Here is a 20,528-nt window from a genome sequence, read left to right on the forward strand (position 1 = left end):
ACTCACTTATAGAGTCAGTTACGCACCTAGAAAATCATCCATTCACACACTTGTACAGCCACTCATTCTTCCACAGGCATTTCCCTATATATATTATACATATTTAGAGTTTACAGAAACACACACTCACTGGATGACGTCATCAGCAGTGGATTGCGGTCGCGCGAGTTATAGTTAGCTGAACTAACTATAACGGGGGAATTTCAATGGTTTTTTACGAGTGAAATGTCCAGCTAACTATAACATGTGTGAAACCTATGGTTTTTTCAGTGAATTTGCAAGGTTTTTTAAATGCTAATTCCTAACTATAATGTGTGTGAAACCTATGGTTTTTTTAGTGAATATATATATATATATATATATATATATATACACACATACATATATATTATACTTATACACATATATATACATATATATACATATATATTATATATACACATATATATTATATATATACACATATATATATATTTGATATATATGTACACACACACACAACGCTTGGTAAAGTTGTAAAGTTATGTTTGCTTGATTAAACAACTCTGTATAAATAGCCATATGTACATTGATGTGGCAATATATCCATAGTTTGCTGTCCACATCATAACAGTAATTAATTTATATATACATAAATATACACATGCCACTTATAGAAGTTATTAGTACATGGTATAATCCTCTAAATATGCACCTATTTCTACGTACAAGCAGCAATGTTGACATGGTCAGATATACACGTACATTGTGGTGTAATATATAGTTTTTCCATTATATAAATGTATCTCTTTATGACTGGAGGCATAGTTCAAAGTACAACGTGTACTTGTATAACGACAGCTCTTTCTTTTCCATACTGTGAGAAGTATAGTTTGTCATGTCATAGTAAACTGTTGTGCTGTGTTCTTGGGTTGTTAGTATAGCCGTCATGTGGGAAGATTCAGCTCAACTAATCTTCTGAAGTAGGGAATTCCATAGTTTGGCTGCTTGAACAGAGAAAGATGTTCCACCCGTGTTTTCTTTCTTGTATGTAGGAATTATGAGGTGGGGAGCCATTCTTGAGCGTAGGTTCCTTTGTTGGATGTATTTGATGATTTTATTCCTGATGAAGAGCCGTCCTTTGCATGTACTGCTTTGTGCGTGATACAAAACTGTGAAGGAGGAACTGGTAACCAGAGTAGTGCCCGAAAGGCAGCAGAGATGTGTGCTTGTGGCTTTACGTGTTGGGGGAGTGCAGCGGCAGCGTTCAGAATTCTTTGTAGTCTTCTCATAGTCTACTAAGTTGAGCCGTGACACAGACAATTATTGTAGTCCAATTCTGATAGAACAAGAGAGATGGTAGCTTGAACCTTGTTTGGGAATCCTAGGTGTGGGAAGATATGTGGCAGTGTTTACATTGTGAAAAAGCGTGATTTGGCAACCTTATCCACTTGTGCATGCATTGACAGTTTGGTTTCAATGGTAATTCCAAGGTTTTTTACCTTCTTATATATTTTTGAAGGTGGTGCTAAATCAACAGGCCAGGGGCATTTAGGCTTGTAGATTCTATAAGGCTTTGCCAATGTTTCTTTTATTCTAAATCTGTCAGGTTAATTTCTCATTCAGGCTCTGCAAGAGATGCTATGTCCCTGCATGTACTACTGCCTCTCTGTACAGGGTATATAAACAATGGGGTGACCCTGTGTCCCTCAGAACCTGGGTAGGATTATTATAAGAAAGCAATGGTTCTGTCGGGTATGGGTAAAACAATCGCTTTGTTGAAAGAATGAATCAAGGAAAAAAGGAGAATCAATCAAGTTGACCACACAATCTCAAAGTACAAATCAAGATCAGGCTTGTTTTGAAAGATGTAATGTCATTCTTTATATATAAATTGCATCATTTATATGAAGGAGCACAAATGACATTGGAAATGCAGGATTACCAAGGTAGTAGACTGTAAAGTGAGTCAGTGAATTTGTGACAAGGTGACATAAGTGACCAAATTGTGCATAATATATACAGTGAACGAATGCAGGAAAGACTTTTTATATATACAATATGCAAGAGGAAGGCCAGTATCGAGGACAAACAATGACACTGTTTCATGGATAAATCAAAAATTGTATGAAAAACAGGTCTCGCACTGGTCCTAACAATTCTCGTCGACGTTTCAACCCAATAAGAGCGACTTTGAATCGTCACGCAGGGTCTTCATCAGGACATTAAAATAAACGATGGCAACCTAGCCAGTGATCTAGGATGGCCTGGCAGACAAACGTTCATGCGTAGAGAAACAGAGCGCCTCATCAAATGTGGTCTCTTAGACGGCGTAGTTCATTTAAATGAGGCCGACTCCGGTGAAAGAATCGATCCGAGTTCTACTTCCTATTTTAATTTGGGAAGAAAAGCGGTGACGACTCACGCTGCAGCACCTCCTGTCTCAGTCGGGAATTTGTCTGCCAGGCCATCCTAGTTCACTGGCTAGGTTGCCATCGTTTATTTTTGTCCTCGATACTGGCCTTCCTCTTGCATATTGTATATATAAAAAGTCTTTCCTGCATTCGTTCACTGTATATATTATGCACAATTTGGTCACTTATGTCACCTTGTCACAAATTCACTGACTCACTTTACAGTCTACTACCTTGGTAATCCTGCATTTCCAATGTCATTTGTGCTCCTTCATATAAATGATGCAATTTATATATAAAGAATGACATTACATCTTTCAAAACAAGCCTGATCTTGATTTGTACTTTGAGATTGTGTGGTCAACTTGATTGATTCTCCTTTTTTCCTTGATTCATTCTTTCAACAAAGCGATTGTTTTACCCATACCCGACAGAACCATTGTTTTCTCTGTACAGGGTGGCGTCTTTGGTTGGGTTCGCTACCCTGTAATGCGGTGCTGGACATGCCCGGTGCCTGCATGTGCTGATACCTTGCCGTACAATCCCTGGGTGAGCTGCCTGTGATGCTCTGCTCGGTGTTAGCTCGGTGTTTGTGCATTGCCATGCTCTGCTGGACATGCCTTGAGCCTGCAGGTGATATTGCCTCTCTGGTGCAGGATTGATCTTTGAGGGAGGGGCGCCCTATAATCTGTGGCAGTTGGCACGGATCAGGGGTGGCAGGGCGGAAGGCAGGGACGACGAGGGGGTAAACTAAAGAAAGAAAATAAAACTTAAACTACCACCTCGCTGCTGCTCGGCAACCCTCCGCTCCGCAGGAACCAGAAAGCACACCCAGGCTCCACTGACCAATCACAACACTGCAATGCAGCGTTGTGATTGGTAAGCACCGAGGCTCCTTGTGATTGGTAAGCACTGAGTTCTTAGGTATTTTTGAAGGTGGTGCTAGATCAACAGGCCAGGGGCATTTAGGGTTGTAGGTTCTACAAGATATGCCTGTGCCTGTATATATTATGTCTGTGTGCTTGACCGAAACTTGTTGGAGGGCCGTCCTGGCCATGCCCCTAAAGACAAGTCTAGTGCATGTATGTGCCACTGTCTCTGTGTGCATGGCTGATCCATGTGGTAAGTGCCGTCCGTTCAAGTCCTTTTAGACATGTCTTGTTATATATGTGCTACTGCTTCTGTGTGCATGACTGCGAGAGGCCATGCTGTCATGCCCTGTTAGGCATGTCCTGTGCCTGTGTGTGCCATCGCTTGCACGCATGGGTGATGTTTTTGTGGGAGGGTTGTACTGTAAGTCTCTGTTAGACATGCCCGTTAGGCATGTATTGTCCCTGTTTCTGCCACTGCCTCCATGTGCATGACTGATCCTTGTGGTGGGGAAGGGGGCGCTGTCTTGTAAGTCTATATTAGACATGCCAAATGCTTGTATGTTACACTACCTCTGTATGCATGACTGATCCCTGTGGGAAGGGCCGTCCTGTCAAGCTTCGTTGGACATGCGCTGTGCCTGTATGTGCCATTGCCTCAGTGTGCATGGCTGATCCTTGTGGGGGGGGCTGCCATCTTGTAAGCGGGTGTTAGACATGCCTTGTGCCTCTATGTGCCACTGCCTCTGTATGCATAACTGGGACAAGCCATCATGCTGATATCACCCATGAAGCCATTCACACTTTCATCCCTCGCTACCTAGCAAACAAACTCAAGCTATCAGGTGGCTCTACAAAATGCTGCTTGAACCTCCAACCGTCAAAAGGGAAAGACTCATTGACCAATCTTTCTCAGATAATTTGACTCGAATTTGGAATTCGCTGTCTCCAAACCTTTGCTCCAACACCTCTTTTCGGATCTTCAAAACGGACGTTAATGCTCGTCTCCTTCAAATACATTTTTCCCAATAACACTCCCCGACAAGCTCTGCACCAGACGTACACCCTCAGAATTAATGGTGTGACCCTGACTGTAACATGAGAACTATAACGGCCTTTCCACTTCAACTTTGTAAATATGTCATATGTATTTATGTGACCCTAAGTGCTTTAACTTTTCTAATTATGTCATTTGTATTGAATAAGTAAGATGTAAATGCGTAACAATCACCACGAGTAACCGTAGTAGCTACACGTCTTGTCACCTACTACCTTTTTACTATAAATTTCTCATGCAACGTTCTTTCGCTCTATTGTTATTGACACCCTTGGGTAAAGTCTGCTCTTTGTAAAAAAGCATCAATAAATAAATAAATAAGTCTGTGTTAGATATGCCCTGCGCCTGTATGTGCTCCTGCCTTTGTATGCATGGCGACTCCTGAGGGAGGGGCAGTCCAGTCATACTTTATTAGACATCCCCTGTGCCTGTATTAGTCACTGCCTCTGCATGCATGACTGGGAGAGGCCGTCCTGTTATGCCCCGTTAGGCATGCCCTATGCCTGTGTGTGTGCGCATGACTGCCCCCTGTGGGCGGGGTCCTCCTGTCATGCCCCCCCCCAGACGTGTCCTGTGCCTGTATCAGCCACTGCCTCTGTCTGCATGACTGCTCCCTGTGGGAGGGGCTGTCCAGCCATGCTCTCTTAGACGTGCCCTGTGACTGTACCAGTCACTGCCTCTGTGTGCATGACTTGGAGGGGCCGTCCTGTCATGCTCTCTTAGACGTGCCCTGTGACTGTACCAGTCACTGCCTCTGTGTGCATAACTTGGAGGGGCCGTCCTGTCATGCTCTCTTAGACATGCCTGGTACAGTCCCACTTAGTGCCAGCTGCAACGTTTAGATTTGCGCAAGTACACACCCTGGACTTACGCTGCATTGCCAGCAGCCCCGACATGCTGGACACAGGGCATTTGAGTCCCTCTGAGATGGGCAGTTGGCCAGGGGGACTGGGAGGTTTGTAGGGCGCCAGGCCCTAATGTGTATATGTGGTGCTAGGAAATGTATTTCATGTAGTTTGATTTTCGGACCCTGTTCTGGCTACCTCTTAATGTGTTTTTTTTTATGATTATGAGGTTGTCTTGCATACTATGGTTTATGCTAGTGAGATTATGTTCCACCCTGTGCTTTATGCCCCTAATGTTGGAGATACTTAGGAGGTAAGTGTCTAATATTAGACTGTTAAGATTTTGGGCGTACAATGCGTTTGGCGCTTAATGTGATGCTGTGCATAATGTGGTTTATGTCACAGGATGATGCTAAGTACAGTGATTTTCCTCTTACACCGCTCCATCTTCAGTCCTACCTTGTTGAATCTGTCCTGTTCTGAAGTAACAACCTGTTCCTAATCGCCTCTCTTCCCGGACTGCACATTAGTTCAGATCTCTTCACCCGACCTCTGGAATATGTGCTCCCTTCTTGTCCTTATACTTCTCCTCACCACCGCTTTCCTAGTAACACCCTTCTCATATCCCCACCACCCTCCCCCTCCTCAGTTTCCAAACATGGCCACCACTCGAGTTAAGTCTGGAATTAATTGCTACAAAATCATTTACCCCTCTAACCTGACTAAAGCTGCAGCAAAACATTTCAAGCATAACACCATTGAATGCTTCCCTGATTCCCTTTTTGTTGATCAATTCTACAATGGTCGTTATGGGAGGCTCAAAAACGATCTCATTTTTTTCACTCACGACATCCCCTCTTGGTCCACCAGCTTTTACAATTCCCTTAACGTCACCTCCTCCTCCTCTATCTCTCATGGGAAACAGCTAAAAATGTCCCCCTCTGCAGTTTTAACGGCTCCCTCACTATCTCACTCTATAACAACGGTACTGTCATGACCCAAGCCAAAGAAACCTGTCTCTCTCTCGTTGACCACCTCTTCCCTTCCCTACTCCCCTCCCCTGCGACCGGGTTACCCCTTAACTCTTCATCTAGCTTCGCCAATTACTCCCTTTCTCCTCCCCGGATCCCCCTACGCTCCAATAGGCTGCACCCTCGGGAGGCACAGGTCGACCCTCTTCCCTCCCCTGTGCCCTCCCCTCCCATTCTTCCCCCTCACAGTATGCCCCCCTCATCACTTCAGCCTTACCTCTAGCTAACACACTCCTCGTCCAATCTGCACCTTCCCGGTACTCCATTCTCATCTCCTCCCCCCTATCCCTACCGGCCACCCCCCTCTTTAGCTCACCTCTCCTCCAGCCTTCTTCCCTAGTTAACTTTCCTTACGTTCCCCTTCTTCCCTCCTCCTCTCCGCTTTTCCACCCCCTCCTCCCCTCGCTATGTACCCCGATTTCCCCACATATACATTCCATCTCTCTCCTTCCCCCACTCCTGCAGCAATGCTGTGCTATCCCCTTCCCCCCCCCCGTAACCCTTTCCCTCCCTCGGGCCTAGCAGAACCACTTCCTTTCTTCAACTTCCCTATCTCCCAACCCCCCTCACTCTACCAGATACCCGCTCCCTCACAGCCACCTCACCTAGCTGACAGGACCTCTCCAACCCCCTCCCCTCTCTTCCTCCCAAACCTCCTTCATCCCTATGACTCCACACATTCCTCCCCTCTCCTTCCGCCCCACCACCTCGCTCCTCTCCTATCTCCCCCTAATTATGTCCTTAATTCCTATCCTTCTTGCAACGCCAACAAAGACAACTCTGCTTCCACCTCTGGTGCACCAATGCCTGCTCTCATCCACCACCTTTCCCCACCTCTGAACCCTGTACCCCTACTCCCCCCCGTCCTCCCACCTCTCCCTGCCTTCCACCGCCAAGTGCACCCCCTTCTGTTTCCATCGAGCCACCCAACATGCCGTGCTCTGCCTTACTCTCTCTGAAAAATAAGCTAGGCTCTCTAATCACCTCCATCTCCCAACTTGAAGCTATCATTTCAGTTTTAAGCTCCTAGATTTCGACTTTTCCATACACCTCAATTCCTTTGGAAAACACTCACCCTCCCACGAGAGGCACCTCACCCCCACAACCCATAATAGCCAAGCATAACCTGTCGTCTGCAAACTCACACAAGCCCTCGAACGCCACCCTTCTTCCTCTTTCACTTCCAAGTAACCCTACTATCTACACCATTCCGCCATTCCGACCATCTCCTCTGTCAGAACCACTCATCCACCTAAACCCTCCTGAGCACCCTCATATAAGTACAATATCCCCATCACCCCTCATTGCCCAAGTGCCCCCGTCACCAAAACAGTTGCGACAGAGCTGCGCTGTATGCTCCACAACTATAGATCTGCAATAAAACACAAACTTGAAATCTCCGATACCATCATCCTGCACAATATTGACATGCTCTTCCTCACAGAGACCTGGTTCAACGATACCTCTCACTCTATGTTTGATCTCCTAGTACCCACAGGCTATTCTATATTTAGAAATGACAGAATTGACAAAGTTAGGGGAGGTGTTGCAGTCATCTTTAGAAACTCCCTTCAACTTAAGGCTTTTCCTAACAGCTCCTTCCGCACTTTTGAAAGCATATCTCTTGAGCTTCAATTGCATCACCGCTCACCTCTCAGATTCCATGCTATTTACCACCCGCCTGGTAGCAGCCCTTCGTTTATGGAGGAACTCACGGACTGCATCAGCGACCAATACTCGCAAAGTGACAATCAGATCTTCGTGGCGGACTTCAATGTCTACTGGGGCTCGCCTCAAGACACCTCTGTGAATTTGCTGGCCACCTTCCTCTCTGCAAACGATCTTATACAACACTGCACAGAAACAACACACTCTAAGGGCTCAATCCTGGACCTTGTTGTTTATAAAGCAGGCCTGCTGACTATCGCTACCCCTATTCATGTAGACTGGTCTGACCACCTCCTCATCCCATTCTCTCTTCACCTATCACACTCTATAACTCTCGGCAAACCTAAGAGGGCTACTTCCTGGTTCCATGACACTAAAAATATTGACCTCAGTACCCTCTGTGATTCTGCTTTGCTATCACTTCCGAGGCTAGACCCGGACCTAGATGTTAACGAACTCACCTCCCAATGCCTCACAGTCCTTGCAGTCGAAATCAATAATGTCGCTCCTCTCCAAAGCAAAAAGAAAAGGCCCACTCCCTCAGCACCTTGGTTCAACAAATCCCTCTATGAAGAAAGGAAGTACCTAAGAGTCCTTGAGAAACAATGGAGACAAGCGCCCTCCACCGATAATTTGGCCACGCTTCGTTCAGCAAGATCCAAGTACCACAAGCACATCTTCCTTGGAAAAGCATCGCACTTCAAATCCCTCCTCGACTCAGCCAAAAATAGACCCAAAAAAACTATTCGACCTCATCAACAACCCAAACTGCTCTCCCCAACCTCCAAGTTGGAGGATTCTACTAAGAAAGCAGCGGAATCGGCAATATTCTTTGACGAAATAGTGAAATCACTTGTAGATCAGGTCATTCATCCTACCCCTCCAGAGGAGCGCAAATCCTTAACCATTTGGCAGAACTTTGACCCCATCTCTGAAGATGCCCTCCTTAAATGCATCCTCGATACAAAGCCCTCCAACCACTCTCTTGACCCCATCCCTAGTGACATTGCCATTGACTTCTACACCCATTCCCTTTCCTATTGGACCACTCTGGTCAACCTCTCCCTCTGTCAAGGCTCCCTTCCTGTTTCCTTCAAAACTGGGCAGGTCACCCCTCTGCTTAAAAAACCCACCGCTGATGCGAACGACCTCAACAACTTCTGCCCCATCACTAACCTACCTTTTCTTGCAAAAATCACAGGAAAATGTGTAGTGAAACAACTCTCTCGTCATATCAAGGACAATGATCTTCTTGACAATTTCCAGTCCGGCTTCATTCAAAACTGCAGCACTGAAACAGCCCTGCTGCTAGTGATTGATGACGCGCTGCGGATACTCGATTCGGGGGAGTCTTGTCTTCTAATTCTTCTTGACCTTTCTGCAGCCTTTGACACTGTCAATCACAACACTCTCCTTAACACTCTTCGACAGAGAATGGGCATGGAGGGCACTGTGCTTAAATGGTTTGCCTCCTTCCTCTCTGATAGATCCCAAATGATCAAAATAGCGAACAGTCTTTCTTCTCCTTTGGCGGTCGGTCAAGGTGTTCCTCAAGGCTCTATACTTGCACCCACATTGTTCAATCTCTATTTGGAACCGTTGGGAAATCTCCTTAGTAAATCCGGGATCCACTATCATCTCTATGCGGACGACACTCAAATCTACCTTAAGGTAGCCTCCACTCACGATCTCTCCATCCTAAGCTCTACTCTCGACTCCATTCAAAACTGGATGTTAACTTATCAACTGATTCTGAATCCCTCCAAAACTGAATTCCTCCTCCTCTCCTCCTCACTTTCTCCTCCCCCAGTTCAATCATGGATGGATCAGATGAATCTACTTAACAATAAACCCATCATTGTCGACAGCGCAAAATCCCTTGGCGTCATACTCGACAAAAAACTCAATCTACTCTCCCACATCGATTCCATTGCAAAGTCTGCTCGATACCAACTGCGCCTTCTTTGGGGGATTCGTCGCTTCTTCCCGGACACGACCTTAAAACCCTGGTCCAATCGCTGGTTCTCTCCAGATTGGACTATTGCAATTCTCTTCTTACTGGCCTCCCCAACTCCCACCTGTCCCCCCTGAAGTCTGTTCTCCATTCAGCAGCTCGTTTCATATATGGGGCCAAAAGAAGCGACCACATCATACCCATTTTATCCACCCTCCGTTGGCTTCCCATCGAGGCAAGATCTATCTACAAGACTGCCTGCATCACCCACAAAGCCTTGCACTCATCCTCCCCTCGCTACCTGGCGAATAAACTGAAACTCTCTGGAGGCTCCAGACCATCACGGAATGCAGAAAATGTATTGCTTGAACCTCCCACTTTCAAGAAGGAAAGATCGATGGCCCAATCCTTTTCAGGCAACGCGGTGAGAATCTGGAACTCACTTCTGCCTCAGCTCCGGACCACCACCTCTTCCCAGGCCTTCAAAACTGACCTCAAAGTTCTCCTCCTTCAAAGACACTTGCAAATTTAATTCACGCCCTCTCTATTCTGAAGGAAGTCCTTCCATTATAGGAAATTCTTTTCTCCATGCCTATAGAAGTGCCTTCCCAGTGTCTTCTTATGTATTGAGTGTCTGCTATTTAGTGCAGTGTTATACCTTCGACTTGTACTTTGTACTCTTTTGTAACATGCACACGTCACCTTTCCTTTGGTAACGTATCATTTGCTACCTCTTGTATTTTGTTTGCTTTTGATACATGCACAATTGCCACCACTGCCTCATGTAACGCAACGTTTGTTTTAGTGTTTTGAGTGTCTGCCATTTATTGCAGTTTTTACCTCTACGTGTACTTTGTATGCTTTTGTAACCTGCACACATGTCACTTTTTCCGTTTGTAACGTATCGGTTGCTACCTCTTGTATTCTGTTTGCACTTGATACTTGCACAAGTGTCACTACTGCCTCATGTAACGTAACGTTTGCTTTTGTAACATGCTCACTTGTAATTTTCTCCACATGTATCATCACTGTTCCTATTGTGAAGCGCTCTGACACCTTCGGGTAAAGTCCGCGCTATATAAAAACGCATTAAATAAATAAAATAAAAATTCACTGTCTCTCTGTGCATGACTTGGAGGGGCTGTCCTGTCATGCCCTCTTAGACGTGCTCTGTGCCTGTATCAGTCACTGCCTCTGTGTGCATGACTTGGAGGGGCCGTCCTGTCATGCTCTCTTAGACGTGCTCTGTGCCTGTATCAGTCACTGCCTCTATGTGTGCATGACTGATTCATGTGGGAGGGGCCATCCTGCCGTGCCCCTCTAGTCGTGCCTCGTGTTTGCCGCCACTGCCCCTCCCTCCCTGTGCCGGTCGTGTGTACTCCCAGAAGTTTCTCAAACACAGGCTCGAGCTGCACATGGAGCAGGCGCCGCCGAGGAGAGCTGCAGCGACGCGGGGGCAGGCAGCAGGGAGCACCGAGCAGGCAGCAGGGAGCACCGAGCAGGCAGCAGGGAGCACTGAGCAGGCAGCGGGCACCACTCACCAGGGAGCCGTCTCTCCGGGCTGACCATTCAGAAGAGTGTGTGACGTGTGTACTACGCTGAGGAGGCAGCAGGAATCAGTGGCCAGGCAGCAGGCACCACTCAGCAGTCTCTCCGGGCTGACCATTCAGCAGACTGTGCACGCTGAGCAGGCAGCAACAGGACCAGCAACTACGTGTACTGAGCTGGCATCACGTGGACTGCACAATCTGACCAGGCAAACGGAAGCACCACTAACCAGGCAGCTGTACGTTCTCAGAAGACTGGGCACAGTGACGAGGCTGGCACAGGAAGTGCCACCCACCAATCTGGAGGCTGTGCAAACTGAGCAAGCAGCACCATCACTGACCAGGCTGTGTTTTCTGGCAGCTCAGAAGGGGGCCTGGCTCAGCACTGACCAGAAGAGGCCCCACTGAGCAGGCAGCAAGCACCGCTGAGCAGGCAGCAAGCACCGCTGAACAGGCAGCAAGCATCACTGAGCAGGTAGAAAGCATCACTGAGCAGGCAGCAAGCATCACTGAGCAGGCATCGCTGAGCAGGCAGCAAACATTACTGAGCAGGCAGCAAGCATCACTGAGCAGGCATCGCTCAGCAGACAGCAAGCATTAATGAGCAGGCAGCAAGCATCACTGAGCAGGCAGCAGGCATCGCTGAGCAGGCATTGCTGAGCAGGCAGCAGCCTGTGCATTTTGGCCAGGCCACAGGGAACTCGCCTTACTACTGACCTAACAGTAACACCAGAAGCAGTTCGCACCCACTGACCTGCCAGGAGGTCTGCAAGACAGAGAGGCCGAGCTTGACCTGATACAGGCAATGATGACCTGAAGAGATCTGGGCCTATAACTGAGCAGGCATGACCCGGACCCATAACCAGCAAAGCAGGGACGTCACCCAAAACTGAGCAAGCAGAAGCGGCAGCTATATCTGAACAGGCAGGAGCTGCACTAAAAACTGACCAGACAGGAGTGGCACTGATAACCAATCAGATGGGATCTGATAACCAATCAGGTGGGATCTGAACCCAAAACTGACCAGACTGGAGCTGCACTCATAACCAGTCAGGTTGCATGTGGACACACAAGTGAGTAGACAGGAGCTGCACTGATAACCAATCAGGTGGAGCAGGACCCAGTGCTCAACAGACAGGAGCTGCTCTGCCAACCAATCGGGTGGCATTTGGACCCACAAGTGAGCAAACATCTGGTTGCATTGCTGAGCGAGCAGGCACGGAGTGTTGTGCATTGGTGGACAGGCAGTGGGCACTCTAACCCCTGAGGGTGCTTCTTGCCAGCATGGCATTGCCTGGGCAGCCGGACACCTGCTGCGGGGGCCTGCTGGCCCTACTGCTGCTCCTACTGGCCCAGGCCCTGCGCTCTGAACTGCTGCAGCCCTACGACCTCCTGTATGAGCAGGGGGTCGACGCCTACTACAGCGGGGACTTCCAGCGAGTGGTGCAGTATATGGAGCAGGCACTCAGCAGCCATGCCCAGCTCAGGGCCACACGCCTGCGGTGCAGGAGGGGGTGCAGCCAGGAGCACCCCTTCTCTGAGGAACCCCACCAGCTCTGGGACCTTAACTTCTTCAGGAGTGTGCTGGGCCGAGCCGCCTGTGCGCAGCGCTGCGAGGAGGCCACCCTGGGTCCGGTGTCCAGGCACCGGGTCAGCGAGGAGGTGAAGCATGAGTTCTACCGGAGGATCCCCTACAACTTCCTACAGAGAGCCTACTACAAGGTAAGGAATGTGCATGTGTGTACCCTGACTGTGCCTACAGAGAGCCTACTGCAAGGTAAGGACCATGCATGTGTGTGCCCTGACTGTGCCTACAGAGAGCCTACTACAAGGTAAGGACCATGCATGTGTGTGCCCTGACTGTGCCTACAGAGAGCCTACTGCAAGGTAAGGCCCGTGCATGTGTGTGCCCTGACTGTGCCTACAGAGAGCCTACTACAAGGTAAGGCCCGTGCATGTACATGTGTGTGCCCTGACTGTGCCTACAGAGAGCCTACTTCAAGGTAAGGCCCTTGTGGGCACGTCTGTGTTCACGGTTCTTGCAATTTGTTTTGTCGTAGGCTCTACTGGCAGCGGAGACAACTAGGAACCCCTATTTTTGTATATATCCGGTGTGGGCTACACTCCCTTAATTTCGTGTAGCGTAATCACACAGAATTACCTACAAATTCCGCAAGATAAGGCAGAATGACACGAGAAGGGTAATTCTGCATTTAGTGCTCAATTCTAGAATACTCCTCATGTTGAAAATGGGCGAGAGGATACATTTTGCGCTAAGAAATAGAGCTAAATGCAACAGAACATGAATAGCAGCGCGAGCAGCTGCTCACACTTGCTAAATTTGCACTTGGGGAAGGATTTTTCTCAACTTACTCCTGTAAATTAGCACTCATGCATCCAAAATTGATGCTAGGATGCATTTTGCGCCAAGAAATAGCGCTAAATGCACAGAGCACGAACAGAAATGCGCCTAGCTGCTCACACTTGCTAAATGTACACTTTGGATAAGATTTTCCACCAACGTACTCCTGTAATTTAGCAGTCTCACGTCCACAATGGATGTTAAGATGCTTTTTGCACTAAGAAATAGAGTTAAATGCGACAGAGCATGAACAGAAGGGCCAGCAGCTGCTGACACTTGCTAAGTTTACACTTTAGGTAGGATATTCCTCCAACTTACTCCTTTCATTCAGCACTTGTGTGTCCTAATTAGATGCTAGGATACATTTTGCACTAAGAAATAGAGCTAAATGCAACGGAACATGAATAGCAGCGCGAGCAGCTGCTCACACTTGCTGAATTTGCACTTGGGGTACGATTTTCCCCAACTTACTCCTGTCCTTTAACCATCTTGCGTCAAAAATGGATGTTAGGATGCATATTACGCTAAGAAAATTATGCACAGGAGTGCAAGTAGCAGTTGTGCCTGCGAAATATGCTTTTACAGTAGGATTTGTTCTCCAAATTACTCTGAATTACATGAGCTGGCATCATTGTGTTATTATCAGAAATTCTGTGTCCAAGAGTAACACAAAACTACGGACACTACTGTGATGACGCCAGCGGAATGGACGTGTGTGGCTAGAGCGGCACGGGTCATCACACCTCCCTTCAAGCTAAGTGAAATGATGTGTGTTCGCAGGTGTGCAGGGTCTACAAGTGTGGGCTGTTGTGCACTCTTTGTGGTGACAACAATGAATTGTGTCTCTGACACTCCCACTGGCAGCCTCAGATGAAGTGCTGTCATGTTGTGCTGTACATGTGCTGGTTCTGAAGCCTGTCTCTCCTCAGGGGTTACTGCACACACTGTGTGGTGGTGAGACATCATGTGCACACCACGTGCGCCTAGAAGCACGCAGATACCAGTAGCACCAATGCACCGCACAGCAGAGTGAGGCGTGTATTGAAGGCGCTTTACTCCCCTGCGAAGCGCTCATCCGATCCAACGAAAAACAGGAAGAGTCCCCCCCCCCCCCCACACCCTCCATGCGCGTCAAACTCTACAAAGATGTGCCAAGGCTGACGTCACTCTACTGACATTGTAACCTACACATACCACTGACGCACAGAGCATTGAACGACCTCTGATAACCGTGGACTGATGTCCCTCCCATCCTCCCAAAACGACGTAACAGTGAGAATGTGCTAGGAAGCTTAGGCGTGGTAGTAAGCGCTATGGAAATTCCAATGGCGTATGGTAGACATTAGCGTCACAGGCCGCTGGCTTCTAGGAGCAGTGGGGAGATCCCAGGACGGAGCGGCAGCTGTCAGCTAAACTCTCTCAATATTTGCACGTCTCGAGTCTCCTTAAAGCGCAACAGACCTCTGTTTAAGACGTCTGACCAGTAACGTCACCCTTTTTGGGGTGCTCTGTTTGGGGGCCCCAAGCCATAGTCCGGAGCAGAGTGAGCCCCGGACCTCCTCGGCTGACCGGGTATGAACAGTGAATGATCATATGTCAATGAGTCCAAAGCGCCTCAAAGAGAGGGAGGGCCCAGACAGACGCTGGCGCCTTTTATCTGATTCACGGTGGAATCTGAGAACAGGCGTGCTCACACTCGCCCACCGCACTCGTGGTGAATAAAGTGTGCAGTGCACCCCTCCGTCCGTGCAGCTCCAGTACGGTGTCTCAGATGTTTACTAGTGCGCTGCCCGGCCTTGAGAGTGGGTGGGGCCGGTCCGCCGGGGCGCCGTCTCTGATCTGTCTACAGAAGGCAGTTAAAAAGTGAAAACGGATCTATTAATGGATAGCCAAGTGTGTTTGTCGCCCTGACTGAATCCCGCAGGTTTGTCGCCTACCTGTCAAGCCCAGTGGCGCTGACGTCTGTTAACACCTGGCATGTTGTAAGCTAACTTAGAGGCTGTGCTCTTTGGATGGGCTTCAGTGCAGGCAGGGCCGCTGCAATTATGAGAATGTGCGGCCAAGGCGATTTTGGCATGATTATAGATTTGCTGCATTTCCACATAATCCATTATCTGCCGCATAATCCGTAGATTTTAACAAAACGAAACTTTGTTTCTAGCTTAAACTGATCAAAAGTTTCTAAAAATGCAGCGACACGGATTGCCCTTTGTAAAGACGGACTGGTCACATTTCCGTTGCTTATTGCTATATGTGGGTGCTAAACGTGTTCTAACGAGGTGCGCCCTTTATCCAGCCAGTGCTACCAAGTTTAAAAAATGATGAACTAAAGATGTAATAACATTACAAAACGTGACACATCATGCAGCATACTTTGCCCTTTTTTGCCTCATAATTAACTCGACTCTACCGCATAATTGGGCTTTCTCCTGCCGCATAATTCCTGTTGCCTTGGATATAGGACCAGTTACAAGCCAGCACAGTTGGTCAGAGGGAATTGTCTCTTTTTGTTACAATTTCATATATGTTTGTGGTTTCGTGTTATGGTATGTTATGATATGCATATTTATATGGACTCCGCGCCTAATGCAGTTTCCAGTCTCTTGGAACACTCGGCTTCCTCTAAAGAGGGCTGATGAGGGAGCACAAGATTACGTGGAGACAGGATGGAAAAACCCAGCCAGCGGGATGTCCTCCGCTTTTCCTGTGGTTTCACTCCATGTCTGCTCAGTCTGCGCAGCCGGCCCGCTCCCCCCAGGGTTCCACAAACCTCACGGAACCAAGCGTCTCCCTGCCCTCATGTTTTCGTTTCCATTTCCCCGTGACGTCCTCTGGGGCTCTGGTTGAGAGCTCGCGCGTCCAGCACACACGGCCAGTCCTTACTGTGCTCGGCCAAGTCTAAAGTGTGCTTCGGGGAGCTTTGCACCGGAGAGGAATCGTGCAACGCGCGACTGCTTGTGTGTACACTTCTGTGATCAGAGGAACGCGTGAAAAAAGCGAGACTGTTGGTAGCGTTGTCAGCCAGTAGTGACAGTTTCATAAGGCAAGGTGACTGTCCTGCCTTGTGGCGACAAATTACAAGAAAAGACCCAAACATGTCTCTTTACTAGGTGACATGGGGGCGCTCCATCAGCAACATTCTATTTTGCCTGGGAGGTTACATAAACACCCTGGCACCACTGTTATTAATGACATCCGTGTTTAATCACCGAGAGACTGGAACAAACCAGAGGTGTGAGATGAAGACAGCACTTGAGGTTTGGCAGGTGAAGTGTCACGGAAAATCATCGTTTGGGAAAGCAAACATCGCATCGGAGGCTAAGCCATAGGATATTTGTATCACTTGAGGTCGCCTATGGATTTCCTGGGGGTTGCTGTTGAATTCTACTGTCCTATTGCTGTCCGAGTCAGTCACACAGACACGTGGTACTATGAAGCTTTAAGAATGGCGCAGGAGCCCCCCAGGAGTTTTTATCACACATGTTCGGCGAGAGGTGCAGTTTAGTGGCCAAGATGCTGACATTAGACCCTGCGGCCCTCGGTTTGACGTCAGCATTGACGCGTAGGAGTTACTCACCTGAATGTACATTGTGCAATGTCTGGCTGGGCTTTAAATGTCGCATGTTTTGTTAGATTGTGCACAATATAATTTCTTTTTTCTGTGGTCAGTTCTCTTTCCATATTACATTTTGGTTTCTGTGTACCATCTTGATTTTTTGCGGGCGTCCATTACTCCCCTTAAGCTTTCTCTGTTCATCTTCCTCTCCCTCCTCTAGCTGAGGAAGGCCATAGCTCGGACCGTTAGCCCAACTGGGGCTCGTGAGTGTCCATCGTTGGCTGTCCCCACCCCTTGGGACCCTTCTTGACCTTTTCTTCCAGCCTCCCCCACAGCATTCTGCCCTGGCGGAAGGGGTAAGGGACACTTCCTGTTTGCACCTCTTAGCGCCTGGAAGGGTTCTTAGGCCAGAAGTACCCCCCTTGTCTCCTCCTTTAGCACTGCCCCGCCTCTCTCTCTTCTGAAGACTGCACCCCGGCACTGAAGGCAGGAGGCTCCAGCCTCAACACAAGTGAGGCATTCTCACCATCAGCACTGCAGCAGCCCAAGGGTGCACCCCAGTGCGGAAGAGAGGAGGATGGCTAACCCATGTAGGTGAGGCAATCTATCCTTGTCCCTACTGTAGCAGCAGAAGAATGACTGCTGACAGTGAAGACAAGAGGCTACAGCTCCGTCCAGGGTTAAAAATCCTGCCCTCGTCGCCAATGTAACAACTTAAAGAAAGCATGTTGGTGTTTAACGCCGGAGGCTGCAGCTCTAATGTAGATTGGGTTTCCATCATCATCATCACCAGCCTGGCAGCTGAAGATTGCATGCTGGAAGCGAAGACGGGAGCTTCTGGCTTCCATGAAGCTTTGGTAATCTCCCCATGTCACTACTGTAGCTACTGAAGATTGCATGCCGACTGTGAAGACAAGTCGCTGCAGCTTCAGTCTGGGCCAGCTATCCTAGCCTCGTCGCCAATGTAAGGAGTCCCCATCACCAGTCTAGCAGTTGAAGATTGCATGCCGGTATCGAATACAGGAGGCTGGAGGATTCCATGTAGGTTTGGTAATCTCTTCTTGACACTGCTGTAGCAATTGAAAATTGTATGCCGACAGAGAAAACAAAAGGCTGCAACTACAGTCTGGATCAGGTATCCTGTCCTCGTCGCCAATGTAACGACTGAAGAATGCACGCCTGTATTGAAGTCAGGAAGCTGTTGCCTCAGTGTAGGTTAGTTATTCCATTGTTGCCACCAGTCTAGCATTTGAATAACTCAGGCTGATACTAAATACGGAGCTGTCCCTTCAATGCAGGTGGGTATTCCATCCTTGTCGCGAATGTAGCAGCTGAAGTTTGTATGCCTCAGGAAGGGAGGCTGCAGCTTCAGTGTAGGTTAGACCGAGAACGTGCCTCCACCACTCTCAGCTCTTTTTTTTCAGCTCCTCTCTCCATTTTTTTTTCTCCGTCATGCCTGGATCAAGAAAAATCTACAGAAAGCCCTTACAGTTTCTCAAGTTTCTAGTGTGAGTTATAGCGAAGCAGCTAGGAAGAATCGCAGTGACATAAACGCTCGCTGCTGACAAATGAAGTGACTCAGTGGAGAAGTGTGGCTCAATGATTAGAGCGGCAGACCCTGATGCAGAGGTCTAGCCCGGGACCAGGGTTCAATTCCCCGCCTCGGCGGGTCTTGGGCTCAATAATTCCACGGACCTGATAATTCTCGCCTCGGTGCCTATTCCAATCATGGAGTCCCACTCTGCAACTCTGGGCAATAGCTTGCTTAATCTCCACAACGGCCCCCACAACGCTAAGGATGCCTGGCCTCCACCTTGGGGGTGCCCAGGAGTGGACGCCTCACAGGGAAAAGCCAGGATGGGTTCCACAGCGGTATTCGTACAAGCGCCTTGAGACCCTTGCGGGTGAGTAGTGCGCTATACAAGTATCAATTTACAATTTACAAGTATCAATTTATTTACTTGCAGGTCACTTGTTCGAATTCTTGCAGGGCCTACCCAGCCTTCCATCCCAATGCGCTCAGTAAATTGAGTAGCTATGAAATTGGGTGACAGCAGCAGCTGTTATTTACAGCGCTTAGAAACAGCAGAAGTGTGGTATGAAATACTAGTAAAAACACGTTTTCTATTAGTCGAACATATTATAGTTGCTTACCAAAGCGGCACCCCCCTCTGTGCCAGATGTTGGAAGATGTTTGCAGGAGCTTGTTGTTAACTGGGAAATAGTTGTGTAATCACAAGATGTCGGGGAGGGGGTGGCGGCCACAATGGATGGCTCAGGCAGAAACGACACCCCTCACCAGGCACATCCTGCCAGTTTGAGACCTGAGGCTGAAATGAGTGAATGCTCCTCCCTAGCTTTGTGGGTGGTGGCAACTTTGGGCGAGAATGCACATGCCAGTCCTTTTGGAACCAGAGCCCAGTGGCCTGTGGGCGCAGGATTGCCGCTTGTGCCCTCACGAAGTTCATAGGTGCCACACTCATGATAGGCCGCCGTTGCTTCTGTGCCCCAGGCCTCGAGACCAATACAACATTCCCAGGCGTGAGCTGAGACACAGAAAGGTACTCTTAAAAATATGTACTTATAGAACTTTAAATTGGAGGTAGTCAGCCAAAGATGGGGATCTCTCAGTGTTGTCCAGCAACCACAGACGCATACATTCTGATCCTCTCGGAAAAGACAGGTGAAAATGCAAAGTGTACTTCTTGCAGAAAACATGACGATGAACCTGGAGCATAGGTTTTGCCCGAACCGACTGTCGCCTTTTTCTGCCCCAGCCCTTCCGCCCTCTTGTGAGATCTGCTTGTACAACAAGTCAGTCCCCTACGGCGCCCGACGAACGTTTATCAACACTCTTGTGCAATTCATAACTAATGTTAATGTCCTTAGATCAAACACAAGGAGATGATGGACGGAGCGCTGACACTTTTCAGACACTCGCCCCCAGTCACAGATCTGGGTTGAATCCATCATCGTTCTTTCTTAGATCTACAACTACTGCTAGAATTGTTACTACTCCAGCTCATACTCCCAGCTACTCCTGCTGGGGTGTGGTGGGGGCTCTGCCTCCTGTTCAGGGCAATGGTGTCTGCGTTTTCCGGTCTATTGTTCACAGAAAGCGCTGAGGCTGCGTTTGGCCGCGGTTCACATGCCGATTAAATGCCCTTATTAAGTACGAATTAAAGCAGCGTCCTGAAAAACCATGCTTCACCGCACACAAAACTCAGGGCAAATGGGGGTCTGAGT

The 20,528-nt window shown here is 48.3% G+C and overlaps 1 protein-coding gene across 1 annotated transcript in view; it reads left to right on the forward strand.

Moving 5' to 3' along the window:
• Positions 1-11,139: 11,139 nt before the first annotated feature.
• Positions 11,140-20,528, forward strand: part of P3H2 (prolyl 3-hydroxylase 2) — a 388,184-nt gene continuing 378,795 nt past the window's right edge. The window contains exon 1 of the mRNA XM_085635884.1: positions 11,140-13,086. Coding sequence (XP_085492010.1) covers positions 12,649-13,086 — 438 coding nt within the window. The 5' untranslated portion in view covers positions 11,140-12,648. The remainder of the gene's footprint in view (positions 13,087-20,528) is intronic.

This window comes from Triturus cristatus, chromosome 11, assembly GCF_964204655.1.
Source record: "Triturus cristatus chromosome 11, aTriCri1.1, whole genome shotgun sequence".
Classification (NCBI taxonomy): Eukaryota; Metazoa; Chordata; class Amphibia; order Caudata; family Salamandridae; genus Triturus; species Triturus cristatus.